Source organism: Lactuca virosa, chromosome 2 (genome assembly GCF_052849685.1).
Source record: "Lactuca virosa cultivar CGN04683 chromosome 2, Lactuca_virosa_CGN04683_v6, whole genome shotgun sequence".
In the NCBI taxonomy this organism is placed as follows: Eukaryota; Viridiplantae; Streptophyta; class Magnoliopsida; order Asterales; family Asteraceae; genus Lactuca; species Lactuca virosa.
In genome coordinates, this window is record NC_136427.1 from 182,510,493 (window position 1) to 182,527,317 (window position 16,825).

The window sequence follows — 16,825 nt, forward strand, 5'->3', positions numbered from 1 at the left end:
GCTTCCCTCAAACCCATTTAAAAACCAGAAGTTAGTCTAAGGGTTGACCTTCCTTCTATCGAGTCAATCACGAAATTCACAAACGCCTCTTTCTTTCCGGAAACCCCAACACACTTAAATATATCAAACAAAACATTCCTAACCATATCGTATTGGTATTTAAACCCTGGGATTTCTTTACCATGAACCACATGTTCTCCAAAAGAGTCCTAACATTACTTGTGACACAGCGAACATATCTCGTCAGCTCGGAATATTGAGATCAAGAGCCGATGTTTAATGATAGCACGATACTTCGTAGGAGACATATGATGGCCAAACCCAGGGATAGCTAGAAGAAAATCTTGAGCATGTTGTGCTTCTAAACACTTGATAACTACTTTCTGCTGAACCATCATGTCGAAATGCACTTCCATGTCTTGGACAATTTTCTAAAAATGGAACTCGCTAGTGTATGCTTGGATTTAAAGGGGGGGTGTACTTATTAGTGAAACGGCTAAGGTCAATGTTCGGAAGCGTGTTACAAAGAGAAATCAAAGCACAAACACAATAAAGTCTGTACCACATATGTTGTTATCCCGTAAGATGTGGTAACACCCATGATTGGGCCCTTGAGGCAACAAAAGCGTATGAGGTAGTTAAATTATTTTCTCATATTAGTGAATAACCTCGTATTTTAAAAACCATAATTATGGATAGTTAAACTATGTTTTAGGACCTAAATTTCGCAACATCACTTAAAATTGATTAAATGTTTTGAAATATAAATTTAAGACTTTTAACTTATACAAATGGTGTTTCAAAATTACTCATGGTTAATCTTACTTATACTTTAAGAAAACTGAAGCAAGCTTGCTTATTTATTTATTTATTTATTTTTCTAATCTTTAGGGTTCATAATTGTTATTATCATGTGGATTTTATATGATTTTGCAATAGGTTGTATAATGACACAATAATATACTACCAAGAGGCCCTTGTAATATCTACAAGAACTATAACCATATACGGCGGTTTAACATACTCATTCCATTTCTTGGTAATTTTTACATGACTTAATCGAGAAAACTATATATTGATGTTTGAATTCTTAATGCTAACTTTTTTACTTGGTTATCATAGTTTTGCACCAAACTATTATTATAAGGTAAGTTGGATTGGAAAGAATGGTTTCCATCATACGAAGAATACATTTGATTTTGTATTTTTCATACGTATGAACAGGCATAATATATTAACCTTGACGACTAGTTTCTGAAAAGAAATGTTGATGGTGGTTTTTGTTGATGAAAGTTACCAATATATGGAATCTGTAATATAACATTCAACATTTTTTTGGTGCATTTGCATTTCAGCATTTTGATCTTCATTTTCAACCCAAGAAATCGTGTACATTTCCAGTTGTATTTCATTTACTTAGTTGACAAATATCAAGTCCCTACTTGTTATAATTTTATCAAAACAGTTGTTTTGAGAATTTTAAGAAATTTTAAAAAATTGTAAATTGTTTTCAAATAAATCTATTAATATATTAATTAATCATTCTAGATGTTGACGATAAAACTCAAATGCTATATACACAAAACACACATTGTATTTATTAACAGTAGAACAGATTGACTTTCATATATATAGTAGACTTTATAACATTTAAATTTTAAGGTAGACGAAGGAAGAAAAAAGAGACATAGTCTGTACCATACTCTTGACTGTCATAGACAACTTATTTATCAACACACAATTATAAAAGCATAAACTAAGACGTAATTATAAAAACTTAAGACTTACCAATATTCATTGACTAGGATTGCGATAAAATGTTATTGATGTTGATGTTGACTCGCCGTATGTAAGTGCTACTTCCTCACAATGCTTCGCATGTCCAAAATTAGGTTCAGTTGTTGAGGGAACATGTGATAATCTGATGCCTTCTAACTCAGAAGCAACTTCTTTCATTGTTGGCCTATTTCTCCCATTAAAATTCAAGCATTGCATTGCCAAGTTAGCTACGGACAACAACTCATACCTAGAACCCTCTTTAACAACACTTGCATCAAAAATAGACATCTCCCGGCCTTCTTCCATGGCTAACATGAAGTGTGTAGCTAAACTTCTATTTTCACCAAATCTAGTTAAAGAAATTGGTTTTTCCCTAGTCAAAAGTTCTAACAAAACAACTCCAAAACTATATACATCACTTTTCTCGGTGAACTGGCTCGACTGGAAATACTCTGGATCCAAGTAACCAAATGTCCCTTTGACTAAGGTAGTCAAGTGTGTTTGATCTATTGACACTAACCTCGAAGTTCCAAAATCCGAAACTTTGACTCTATACTTTTCATCCAAAAGTATGTTAGTACTTTTGATGTCCCTATGGTATATTGGAATAGAGGTTGATGAATGTAAGTATGAAAGTGCCCCTGCAACCTCTGTGGCGATTTGTAATCTCATGTTCAAAGAGATCAAAAACTCACCGGTTTCATCATGAATAAGGTCATATAATGTACCATTTGATATGAACTCCGAGACAAGTAATGGCACCTCGGTCTCTAGGCAACATCCCAGTAGTTTGACGACATTTCTATGACTTACTTGAGAAAGAATGACCACCTCATTGATGAACTGTTCTAGTTGGCCTTCATCAACCACCTTTGATTTTTTGATTGCAACGATTCGTCCATCAGCTAGCATGCCTTTATATACTGTACCTTGACCTCCTCGACCAAGAATTCTGTTCTCATTAAAATTGTCGGTGGCCTTATCTAATTCGTTGGAGGTGAAAAGAATGGTTTTATCAACTAAACTAATATCGGTTGTTTGTTGTTGTCTAAGAAGAATACCACCATTACGTTTAAAAAACCTTTGCTTCCTTCTCTTGGCTTTAGTTTTCTTGATTATTTTGTACAATGCATAGCCCATCACTATTAGCAATAGCAGCCCTATGCTTATACTAACACCTGGAAAAAAAAAGGGAAATATTACATAAAAACAAAACATAAGAAAATTAAAATGTTCAGCAATATTGTACATTGCATAATTCATCATTATTAACTATATATATTACAATCACTTGAACATTTATTTTATTGTAGTATTACTTACCCTCATTTTAATAACATTTCCATTTTATCATCTAAATGATATCCTATATTTATAACATTATTGTTTTTACTAATTAATTTAAAATTGAACTACACGAATGGTCCACGTGGTTTGGAGTAATTTGTGCGTTTAGTATCTAACTTTCTTTTTTCTTTTTTAACTCTGAGGGTCTTTACATTTTAATTTTGTAACGTGTTTGGTCCTTCTAAAAGTTAGAAGGCTATTATACCCTTTGTGCGTTTAGTATCTAACTTTCTTTTTTCTTTTTTAACTCTGAGGGTCTTTACATTTTAATTTTGTAACGTGTTTGGTCCTTCTAAAAGTTAGAAGGCTATTATACCCTTAATAAGTTTTTTTTTAATTAATTAATTTATCGTTTATTATCTAATACTTATTTAAATTAGAATGGGCTTTTATTTAAAACCCCACTCACTTAGCCATCCAATTACCTAACTCTTTTCTAGTTGTCTTTACGTGCATTTCTCTTCATTCTTTGTGTTCTGTGTTCTGTAATGAAGAAACTCAAAAAAACCATAAATCACCTCCATAAACCACCGGCCGGCATCTATTCCGACGAACCACTGTAGTTTACTCTTAATTTAATTTATTTAATATGTAAATTAAAATAATAATAATTGTATTTTTTTTATTTGTGTAACTATATAATTTGACCCCTATATATATATATATATATATATATATATATATATATATATATATATATATATATATATATATATATAGTGTTAGGTTCATGTGAGACGATCTAATTTTGTGAGACCGTGAGACGCAATCCTAGCTATTCAATTTGTAGATAAAAAAAACATTTTTAAAATGCAAACTAATAGAAAATTTTTGAATTTTTTTAAAAATATTATTTTCGTAATTTATATTTTCTAAAAATAAATAAAAAATAAAAAATAATAAAATTACCATTTTTTACATATTTTAGTAGAATATTAGAATATTTTACATATCTGATAAATATAGTAGATTAGTAGAATATTCTAACATTTTAAAAATCACATTAGAATATTTACAGTGTAATATTTTATTAGAATATTTCATATATTTTTCAACAAAAAATGCATTTTTTTTTATTTTTTTTAGTAAATAAAATGAGGAAAATAATAATTAGAAAAAGAATTTTCGAATTTTTCTTTTATTTTGCATTTTAAAATTATTTTTAAATTGCGTTTTATGGTCTCATAAAATTAACATGGTCTCAAATGAACCTGAACCTAATATATATATATATATATATATATATATATATATATATATATATATATATATATATATATATATTACAAAATAAAAGGAAAAAATCCAAAAACTCTCTTGTAAAGTAATATTTTCGTTATTTAATTTATCCAAAAGAATAAAAAATAAAAAAAAACACCATTTTTTTTTGAAATATAACTGAAATATTCTAATAGAATATTACATTGTAAATAATCAAATCGAATTTTTAGAAATATTCTACTAAAATTTGTAGATATATTAAAATATTCTAATATTCTACTTGAATTATTAGATTTGTTAGAATATTTTAATATTTTGTTAGAATTTTTTGAATACTTATAGTTTAATATTTTAGTATAATATTCAATTATTCTAAAAATTCGATTTAAGTATTTACAGTATAATATTTTATTAGAATTTTTCCGTACATTATGAAAACGACGGTATTTTTTTTATTTTTTGGGTAAAATAAATGACAGAAAATAATATTTTAAAAAAATTCGAAATTTTTATTTATTTTGCATTTAAAAAATATTTTTTTTATCTTTAAAATAAGTAGTTAGGATTGCGTTCTCATGACTCAGAAAATATGATGGTCTTATATCAATCTAACCCACCAATATATATATATATATATATATATATATATATATATATATATATATATATATATATATATATATATATATATATAAAAGGGGTGTTTGGCTAAGCTTAGTTAATCTAATTTTTTGCTTATTATCGATTCCAAATCGGTGTAAGTAAAAAACAATGTTTGGATGAGAATAGCTTATTCAGGTGTCATACATAATAAGTCAAAGTCAATAAGTTTAGAAATCCTTAATTTATCAACTTATAGGTTATAAGTTATAAGTTGGAAAATATTAATGATTTTTTCATAAACTTTGCTAAACACCCTCGTAAGAGAGGATGGTCAAGAGAATCTTTCAAATAAATGGGGTAAATGGTTAGTTATAAAAAATGTTATATACTAAGGGATGTTTTCAAAGATATTTTTTTTATTGATTTGATATATTAGATAATTTATAATATTAGTTAGTTATGGATGTTGTCAAGATATTGAATGATATTTATATTGTTTAGAATTTGATATTCATGTCATGACGAGTGTTTTGACAAATATTTTTAATAATATTTTTATGTGTATAAAGTATTTTCTTTGTTTTTGTTTTATATATCCATTTGAATAAATGTAATTAGTAAAAATCATAATATTTAATATTTTAATATAATTATGAGTAAATTATTAAAATCATAATAGCGGTTTGGACAAAATTATGCGTCTATATAGTCTAGTCTCTAACTTTTATTTTACATTCGGATCTATGTTATTTCTGTTGCATCGTCCGTCATATGTAGAAAGACTACCCTTTCTTTACTAGGACTTTTTCTTAACGTTTTTAAGTATTTTATATAGCTACTTTTAATATTAATATAAACATTTCGGTAAAACACCTAACCCTGTCACCTTCTTCATCATCATCACATGAAACACCACCTTTGCTGCCGCCACACACCGACTAGCCACTACCATTTATCCATCCCTTACTTCACCATATGCACCCCCACTGAGATTATAATTTGTTGGCACAAGCACCGCCCCCATTGAATTTTTTTCAAAAATACAAAACTGATAAAAACTTATAAAATATATAATTATAAAAAAACGATCATAAGATTATATAATATTTGTGTAATTAGTATTTTATATTAGATGTTAAAATGAACTACATAATTAATTACTCAAAAATCATAAAAATTAAAAATTAGTTAAAGAATAGATGAAATTTTGTAAACTAAACGAGGTTAATTATAAAACATTAAAACAAATGGTTAATGTTTTACGGAAAAAAATAAAATTAGAATAAGATCAAGAATACCTTACCTAGAATAACACCCAGTGAAATTTTGTTGTCATAAAGACACGTCACATCCGAGTCCAAGCCCTCGTTATAGTAACAATACCCCCCTCTAGCTTCGCAATCTATGCATTTTTTGTCTTCTTTTGTGTTTCCACCTTCGTCCATGTAGCCCCATTCCAGTGATACTGGAACAAAACTCTGGTCCTCCACAGTAGATTGACTGGAAAATCTTCCTTTCGAGTATGAATTCTTATCCACCAAGAAGGCAGACCTACTGCAGCTTACATTTCCAGCATGTCCTACCAAGCCAGTTAGATTCAAGGTAAACGATTTGAGATCATAAGTCATTGTAGTTTCGCAACAACCGATGCCAAAACAGTTGTTTCTTTTACTAACAATCTCATTGCCACAAGTAGTTGAACAACCACCGCTAATATCCCCATTCTCATTAATGATGACGCCATTGCCACACCCTTCAACAACGAATAAGTTACCGTATTTGGAAAAATAGAACGGACTTTTGTTTAGGTCAAGACTACTATTCTGGATTGGATTTTGGCAATCCGAAATCATAGGGACATTAACAGTGAACCTTTCAAATTTTATATCCAACAACTCCAGATTGTTGAGGGCGGATAAATATGGTGTCGAGGAGTTACAATCAATATTGAACCATTCATTTCCTGAACAGCTTCTTCCAATCCCGAAAGGATATGGAATCGAGACATTCCCACACATATTGCTGCATCCTACTGAAGTATCATTTCCTTTCAAAGAAAGGGACACAGGAACAAAAAGGTGGTCTTGGACAATAGATTGGCGACCAAATTTATTGTCTGGATATCGATCATACGCCAAGAAGACAGATCCGCACGAGGTTCCATCTCTATCGTCCTGCCTTTCCAAGCCTGTTCGATTCAAGGTAAACGACCGGAGATCTTGAGGAATTGTAATTTTGCAACAACCGACACCGAAACAATTTTTTATGTCACTTACAGTGTCCTTGCGACAAGTTGTTGAACAACCGGTAACAATAATACCGTTCTCCATGATGATGTCAGCATGGCCACATCCCTGAACCACGAACATGTTATTGTATCCGGAATAACGGAAAGGACTTGTGCTTAGGTCAAGACTAAGACTGCTATTCTGGAGTGGGTTCTTGCAATCAGAAATCATGGGGACATTAACAATGAAATTTAAGTATCCAAACCCCTGCAACACCTCCACGTTGTTGAGTGCAGGAAGATAAGCCCTCTGTGAGTTACATTCAATGTTGAACCATTCGTTCAGAGAACAGTTTATTCCAATCCCGAATGGGAAACGAATACTGGCATGGCCACAGCTACGCTTGCATCTCGGCTGGATGTAATTATGTGCTTTTGTGAATGTTGTTAACGAAATCAGGATAAGTAAATGCAAAACTTGAAACTGCTGCATTTTGGAAAATGGAAGGAGGGATATTAATAATCAAAACTCAGTGAATTCTGTGTTCAATTGTGCTGCCAGGTTCGGTATTTAAGACAAATTTAATTCATGGTTTACGTACCTTGACTCAACAGGTTCCAACTTTACCCTTTTTTTTCCACAAATAAAACAAATCGGTTAGAATAAGAACAACATGTTTAATATTTTTCTATTGGTTTAATATTAATAGAAAAATTGCAATTGTAACGAATTTCCGATCTCCAAATCGTAGTTGAACTATTATTTTACAAACGACTTGTTATGAAGTCTACGCTTGTAATTTGTCAACAACTACTTCGATGGTAAATTTGGTTATTATATTATTTAACTGTGGAGGGAAAGAACCCAGTCCTTTCGGAACAACTTTTGTCAAAAAAATAATCAGTAAAGTAAGATTTTTGTTAGAAAGGATTTCTTGTTCGATGCTAAATAATATAATGAAAATTAACGACATAAAATTATAATTATCTATATCCTCCATCCCGTGTAATTTTTTGGAGCGCTGAAGAGAAAATATTAGCTTCTTGTAAAAAATATATATATTATATTAAATAACAAAGATTATTTTTTGTTGAAGTTGACTACTCAATAAGTATTTTAAGTTGATAAAAAATGTAATTATATATTAAGTTAAAAAAGCTAAGTACTATGATGAAGGTGAAATTTTTTTTACTCAAATTTTGTGTTTGATAATATTTGGTTCAGGTGTAAGATGGCGCAGGAAGCTCGAGTGTGGGTGTTTAAATGGTGTGGAATTTCAATTAGACAATTTTCATCAATTTCCGAATTTTTAAATTTTGCGGCTGACTCGAGTGTGGGTGTTTAAATGGTGTGGAATTTCAATTAGACAATTTTCATCAATTTCCGTTTTTTTAAATTTTGCGGCTGATTGGGGTCACTGCACTCGGAAAAGATTGATTCTCAAGGTGATTTTCTTTTGTCTACTTTGGTACACTTGGCTAGCAAGAAATGATAAAGTATTCAAGAAACTATGCACATCTCCCTCCAAGATTCTTGATAATGTTATCTCACAACGTATGTTTGGTACAAATATAGGAGTTCACAATGTTGTGGTAGTTAGATTGATTGGAGTGTTTGCCCTTTTAATCATCTTATTTTGTAAACTGTTATTGTATTTTTGCCCTTCGATTATGCTACTTTTGCCCTTAGATTATGCTACTTGTTAATCGTTGTGGGCTTTTATATCCATATATTTGTTGTTTCCAAAAAAAATTGGTATTGTTATAATCAATAATCAATTTTATAATCTAGAACCAACGAGTGATGAATGATTGATAAGGAGTCTTAGGTGCCTTTTTTTTAATTAATGGACTAAATGAATGTGAAACTATATATATATATATATATATATATATATATATATATATATATATATATATATATATATATATTCAAATGAGAACAATTTTTATTTTGAGAACAATGAGAACAAATCCCAACCAATCATTATCATTTAACAAAGGCACGTTCCACCAGGGGTATTTCCGTAACTTTGTCTGTTATAAGCGATTTTTCATCTGATACCTTTCGATTTTTGACGTAACTTTGTTGAGAATATCCAGTGAGTTCTTGTTGATTCGCTTCGATCTTTATGGAATTGCTTCTAAATACTGTCGATTTCTATGATTTTGCTTACAAAATTTACTGTGTTTTGTACGCCAATTCTTATACAAGAATCGATTACATCATCCTCGAAGAGGTTAGGTTTAACAGGTCATTCTATCAAAAGGTAAAAATGGTCATTTTGCATAACTTTTTTTGATCATTAAACACTCTTATTTGTAACTACTTCAACTATTTTAGTAATCGAATCAGTTATTCAAAATTTTGAGTTCGAAAAGAATTAGGTTTAGCATATCGTTCTTCAAAAAAGTAAAAATTGTCACTTTTCATAATTGTTTTTTGAACATTAGATGTCGATTTTATTTCTAATGTTTATTTTGCTAATTTTTGTTTTGAACGTGAATTGCAACAACATATATGAAGTATAAATCGAGATTATTGAGTATGACGCTATTAATCGCGACTTATGCTTGTAAAAAGGCTAAAACATTCTGTTATAAATTGTAATACTTCATTCAGTTCTGATTAAAAGCTTTTATGAACAGGTTTTGCTTAGCTATTATAGAAACAAATCATTGTTAAAATCATACGTTATTGATATTTGTTATAAACTCAAAGGATTTTAATGATACATCTTATAATACAATGCTGTAAATCATATATGATTTATATCTATTATAATCATAAATGTTTTAGTCATATATGATTATAATCATATGTGATTACTGTGTTTTATATACACAAAGATATTATATCATACATGATTAGCATATGTTATGAACATTAACTTTTATATTATAGTGTTTTAAATTATATATGTCTTTCTGTTGCTAATCACAAGTTTTATTGTCTGACAATGTCTTTCCAAGTGATAATGTGAATCTATTTAGAAATAAAGATCAAATTAGTATTTTTGTTGAGAGTGTTGAAGATGTTGATAAAGAAGTTGAACAATTCAAGTCATCAAAAACAAAACTATAGTGTTTTTAGGTAAATTTTCTTTTCAATACTCATTTAATCACATATGATTATATACACAATTCATTTTTTCATTCTTGTTGTAGTAGAAGTAAATGTGTTTGTTAATCATATGCAATTAATTAGTAGTTTTGTTATTTAATATATTTAATTCTAGTCTCAATCATATGTGATTATCCATTTTTTGGTATTGAATAAATATTGACATATGTTTAGTTTATCTATGTTCCATTCTATATTATAATCACATATGATTATACAAAGGACTTCATTGTTAAACCATAGGTACGTGGTTTTCAACAGGATGGGTAAACCAAAAATAAAATCAGTGGATATTAAAGATCAACCTAATACAACCTACAAGGTGTCAAATTGTAAAGCTATATGGAACATCCCAAAAATCAAGGTAAAATTTTCATTTTTAAAATCCAACTAAAAACCATAATTGTATACAAAACATTATTCCTAAAAGTAATAATCACAAATCAGAGTATCCCAAAATCAAATATCATAAAATCAGAAGGATGTGTACGATCACGCCTTTGCTTTACCCTGATCATCTGAAGTAGCTGAAACATAAAACTTAAACTCTAAGCCAAAACTTAGTGAGTTCCCCGAAAGTACCACACAAAACCAATACAGATAACAACATGCATAATATGAGCCTTCAGCATGACTGGACCGCCTCACATGGCCTACAGCCTATCTAGACCGCTCTCTGGTTTGACCAGATGGGACCGTCTCTCGGGCCTTTAGTCTATCTGGACCATCCTGTGTATCTTTGTAACATCTCAAAAATCATGTAAATATTTGGGATTATAAAATTAGTATATAAAATGAAATGATGAATATATACATGTGAACAGTGTAACATCCTGAAAATCCTGGGATCGTAAAGGTGAGTTATGACAATGTAATAATACATATACGAATGTTTGTAATTGGAAAATGTGTATAAAAGTAAGAAAATAAGGAAAAATGGAAGTTTCATAAATGGCTAACAGTCTTATTTTGAACTCGTGTAAAATGGTGTATGTGAAATACACGTAAAATTGGAAAGTGGTAATGTGACATGGGATTACCAAGTAAGTAACACAAAAAGATTTGGCCGAAACCGAGGTCGTTGTAATAAGATATTAGTACTCAAAGTTGCGAGAAAAATACGGTAAAAATGAACACTTAGAATATTTCTAAGTATAAAATGTAAATTGTAAAATGCTAATGTTTCGGGCTCAATAACTATAACGATATATGATCAATTAAAATGATACTTGAACTTAACATGAAGTTAAGATGAAGAAGAAAATAGAGAAACAAGAATCATTTAAATTGAAGTTTGTACGAAGAATATACAAACGTGAGAAGTTGATAAAAAGTTAAATTTGTTAAGAAAATATCGATAACTAAAACCGAGTTTAAAACTGAACTGTGTACGAGATGACGGGTTTTAAAATTTTACATTCATCTATAATAGCTAAATAGTTCTGAATAGCCGGAAATATTGTCGGAATAACTGGGAGTAAAATCGTTATTTTTAGAAAATAATAACGTTAGTTAGTACACAAAATTTGAAGTCTTGGAAGACTGACTTCCAGGCATCCAAATTGAGGAAAGCATATATCATTTGGTAGAGCTCATGACATACTAAATAAAGCAAGTTGACTCGGGTTAAATGGAGTTCGGATGAAGAAATTAGGAGTATTTGAAGTTGGCCAGAAAAAAAGGGAAAACAACAACATCGACCAAGTCGGAATACCCGACATTGTAGTAGCACGTAAGAGCATGTGAACAGTAACCAACACTCGAAATTAGGCTCATTGGATTTGTAAGACAATTTCCCTTCTTGTAACGCGGGGCCCATGTTCAATTTTTGTGTTTATTCTGGTTAAATGTGGTCCGAACACGTGGAAGAAATCATTGAGCTCATTTTTTTAAATATGTGATTTACGGATTCTCAATCAAGCAAGAACCAAAATCAAAAGGAGACTCTCTTCCTTTCCCTTCTTAGCACACTCTTCCATTTACAAATACCTCACTTATTTGGTATAATACATTCATATACATGCAATATACAAACTTTAAACAAGGTGAAAACAGTAGGGCTTTTACACCAACACACAAATATTAAGGTAATACTTAATTATGTTATAATTAAAGTGACTTATTAGTATTATTTATATCATCATACACAATCCAAGATATTGGTATAGATTGTGTGTTGGAATGACCCGATATTAAAATTATAAGTCTCTATATTGTTGTCACGTGATTTGGCGAAAGCACCAAATTCAACACCATTAGTAGCAAAATATTTTTATACTTTAAGGAATCTTGGAACAATATCATGAATGGACCAATGACACTAAAATGTATATAAATAGTGTCATTAGTATAAAATTAGAAGCTAAAGACTTAAATCAAAAATAAAATATTAATGTCGTGAATTTGTTTATTTATAAAGAAAATACAACCAATGAGGTCAAGTTTAAAATGAATACTAGTTAGTAATACTAACTACCCATGTGAGTACTTAGTGACCTTTTCCCCCTTTGGGATATATGACAACTATATTTAAATAAATATAAATATTCAAGGCTATCTGAGTATTTGGTATATAATACATGATTTGACAGATTTTTGATTATAATTGGTATATAAATGAGATATGGTAAACCAATTAAAACCTATATATATATATATATATATATATATATATATATATATATATATATAAGTGTATCATGGCGTTTGTGTGCTTGAAGAGTCAAAAGAAAAGTGGTGCCCATGCATACATTGAATGTGATTGCATAAAGTGGAGTACAGGTCCGGACAGAAATCCCATAAAAGGGATTAAGACTCTACTGGGGTGGTACTTCCCTTCGCGAAATAGATAACTTTTACTATTATAGGTTGATTTGTTCTACCTATCTTGGGCAAATACCATGCTAGAGTTGTATGTCTTGCTAGGGTGACAAAACGGATGAATGGAGTAAACTGATAGTACATTATCTTGTTGGATGCATTTCATGCATAGCATTGCATGTATATAAATTAAAGAAAAAAATTACAAATGAGAATATGAACATTATTATGTCAAAAACCCAAGTAATTCACTAGATATATTTGTATTATGTATTTTTTATATGCCATAGATCTCAGGTGCAAAAGCTTTTTGGTGAAAAATAAATAATATTTAAAGAATAAAAGTCTGAGGCCCCATGTAAGATATTCTGCTCAACTATAGTTTTGTATTCTGTTTGTAAAACCCCAAAATATTGTAAAAATTAAAAATCCAATTGGACTTTTGTAAAATAAATTTTGTATTCATGAGTAATCGTTGTGTTTTTGTAATAAAAATAAGTTTGCAAATGTTTTTAAGTGAATTAGTTTGGGGATTTTTCAAATCTAGGCATAAAAGTTTAACTAAATACTCCCTGTATCCCAAAATTATTGTCCTGGACAAAAAACATAACATACAGATTAAGAAAACACTAATTACCACTAACTTCATTAAATGAAATAACAATTATATTGTTGCATTTAATTTCATCCTTTTCTTGCATTTAATTCTATAGTAAGTTAACTAATAATTAAGGGTAATTTGGTAAAAGATATATTTATTTTTACAAGTAGACTATTATTTTGGGACAAACCAAAAAGAAAACATGGACTATTAATATGGGACGGATGAAGTATATAAAAAATATTTTTATTTATACAAATATGAATAGTGAAGTATGAATAATAAAAAACCAGTAGTTGATTACACAAATAGTAAATACATGAATAGTAAAATACAAGGATTGTAAAATACATAATTAATAATGTATATATAAACAGTATGGTAGATACAAGAATAATATCGTATACATAAATAGTATGGTATATACATGAATATTATCATATACATGAATTGTATCGTATACATGAATAGTACCATATGTATGGTAGTACCATATATATGAAAAGTAAAATGTGAATAGTGATTTTTTTAAAAATTAGTAAGTTGTATGCAAGAAGTGGCGGTGTCCATAATATATGCCACTAATTTTGATGTCACTATAACGATAATACATTCATTATTTGTTATAGATAATGGAAGGGAAAGCTTCTAGCCATCATCCGGTACAAGAAAAGGAGGTACCTCGTATTAATAATGAGGGCAATATCGATAAACGGAAAAAATAGGAAACAAAATAGAAATCCTAGAAAAAAAAACAATTAAAACAAAATGAAAACCTTAAAAAATCCGTGTAAAAACAAGTGAAAGTCTTTTGGTATGTAGGATGCTATAATAAAAAAAGAAATGAATGCACATTGTTATTTATCTCATTTGACATCAAGATGTGAATACTTGACAACAAGAAAGATAGTACAATGCTATTTGTTGCATTTGACAACATAGTTTATTTATGAGTACAAGTCACAACTTTTCCTTTATGACATGATTTGTGAAAGAAGTCGATGATGTCATGGTTCTTCATTTCCTGGAGATAGAATTAAAACATGCTTGCCTCAATCTCTTTGTATTGTGTTCTAGTTGTAAAATATGGAATCTCTTCCATCTTTTTCTCTCTTTCCAGTATCAGTATTTCTTCCCTCAACTTCCATTATGCTTTGCCACCAGACTCCTTACTAAATTCTTGCTGCATGATGTTAATTAAACACTTCTACTTGTAATGTGGAAAAAATTTTGAGAAAGGAAAAAAAAATATTGTGTAAGCTGGACATTATTAATAAGAGTTTCCAGGCTCATAAGTTTTTGATGAGGGCACCGACGAATGCCCAAGTCTCTACAACATTTCTTCAACAGTGTGATTCCAACATTCATCTCCTTTGCTGCCTGTTTGATTGGTATGTAGAAATATTTAGTAATGGTTTCCATACATAACATCATCTTAGAAGTATATCTTGAAGTGCCATCATTGCCATTTTTGACTCTCTCTTTCTCCATTATTATTTGATTCGTCATTTGCATAAGCTCTGTGTTAAACTCCATCTTCTCTTTGTTATCATTTATCATTGTTGTCTTGGTAATCTGTCCACCGTTTTACCCTCTGTGTTTGTTAACAAAAATGGTTGATTCTGATTCTGAAACTCGCATGAGTTTACCATGGATATGATCTCTTGATTCTGGGAATAGAATCCATTATCTAATTCACATACATCGATGAAATCATCCGCAATACCTATATTTAAAGAGTCTACAAAACATCATAAATAAGAAGGTAAATAAAAAAGAAATGAATGTTCTATGTAAGCTCATCAATAATACAACATGGGAGAGGACATTGGTGTGGTTGGGTACAATATCTAAAGATGAATATAGTAAATCCCTTGAGATTATGTCCATCCATGGCCACACATCATATCCATTCTGATGTTGCTCTAGCGGCATTGGGATCAAATCATAAGTGACATTGTATCCTGTTTCCGGAAACTTACTTCATATATTTTACGGGTTAACTAAAAGTAAAGAACAAAAGTAAAAGAAAAGTTAAGATTAATATTCTTTTATAAGAATTTACGTCATTACTACCCGAACTCAAGTGGAGGAAAATGGTTAGGAAAAGAAATGTAATCTTCTTCTTTAGCAAAATTAACTTCATTGATTGACAAATTTCTCATAGAATATTAACTTTCCATGCTTGATTTGTATGAAAATTTTCTTTGAATTTGCATGTACGTAGAGTGATACAAGAATATCTATTTATAGTAAACCCAACCATCATTTCATCTTCTCCATTTAATCTATTCATCATAGGGTAGAAGGAAATCTTGCTATCCTATGAAGAAATGGTTCCATAAAAAAAATGGTGGGCTTCTAAATGGAGGTTGGAAGTCAACAAATCAATGTGTGCAGTCAGTCATCAAAGAGCATTATAGTCAACATAAGCATTTCTTGAAAGTTGTTATTGATAGCTCTTCTTGGTTTAATAATTGTAGCCAATTTGAACACATCTTAATTGAGAATCCAATGAATTTTTTTTATAGTTGCAACCAAACACAAACATTCGAACATCGGTTTCTTCTTCCTTATTTCTTTTCTTCTTATTTCTCTGGTTCAGGAGAAATCACAGACACAAAATTTGAATGTTAGGCCACAAATTGATTAGCCCAATTCAATATTAGGTTCCTAGAAAAGATTTGATTTTATGCTCAAGTATAAAACTTACTATGGTGAAGACAAAGTTTTTTTTATAAATGGGGTTGTTTGGTTATTTGTTTGCAAAAATGGGGTTGTGGCCCCACTTCCTTGCATATTTTTTTATAAAGTTACATATATGGTTCTTGCAGTTTTATGATACATTGGATATTTATCCTTTTAATTTTTTAGATTTTTATTATCTTCATTAAATTTATACATAAAATCATTTTATTACGAAAAAACCAATTTATTTATGCTTTATTTGAAAATCAGAGTATCCCTTTTAAAGAAATATGTTGGAGAATTTGTTCCCAGTAAAACATGATAAATATATTATCAAAGAATTTCCGAAGAAATGTATTTTATTCATTTTAAAACATTGGGATGTCATCGTCAATACAGAAACATAAGCATAAAT

General features: G+C 29.7%; 1 protein-coding gene across 1 annotated transcript; it reads right to left on the reverse strand.

Moving 5' to 3' along the window:
* Window positions 1-1,624: 1,624 nt before the first annotated feature.
* LOC145159808 (wall-associated receptor kinase-like 8) lies at window positions 1,625-7,705 on the reverse strand. The gene is made up of 2 exons (XM_079078851.1): window positions 6,254-7,705; window positions 1,625-2,957 (listed from the first exon to the last, which is right to left on the reverse strand). The coding sequence occupies exons 1-2, from the start codon at window positions 7,668-7,670 to the stop codon at window positions 1,795-1,797; spliced, it is 2,580 nt and encodes an 859-aa protein (XP_078934977.1). The 5' UTR covers window positions 7,671-7,705; the 3' UTR covers window positions 1,625-1,794.
* Between the last annotated feature and the right edge of the window lie 9,120 nt (window positions 7,706-16,825).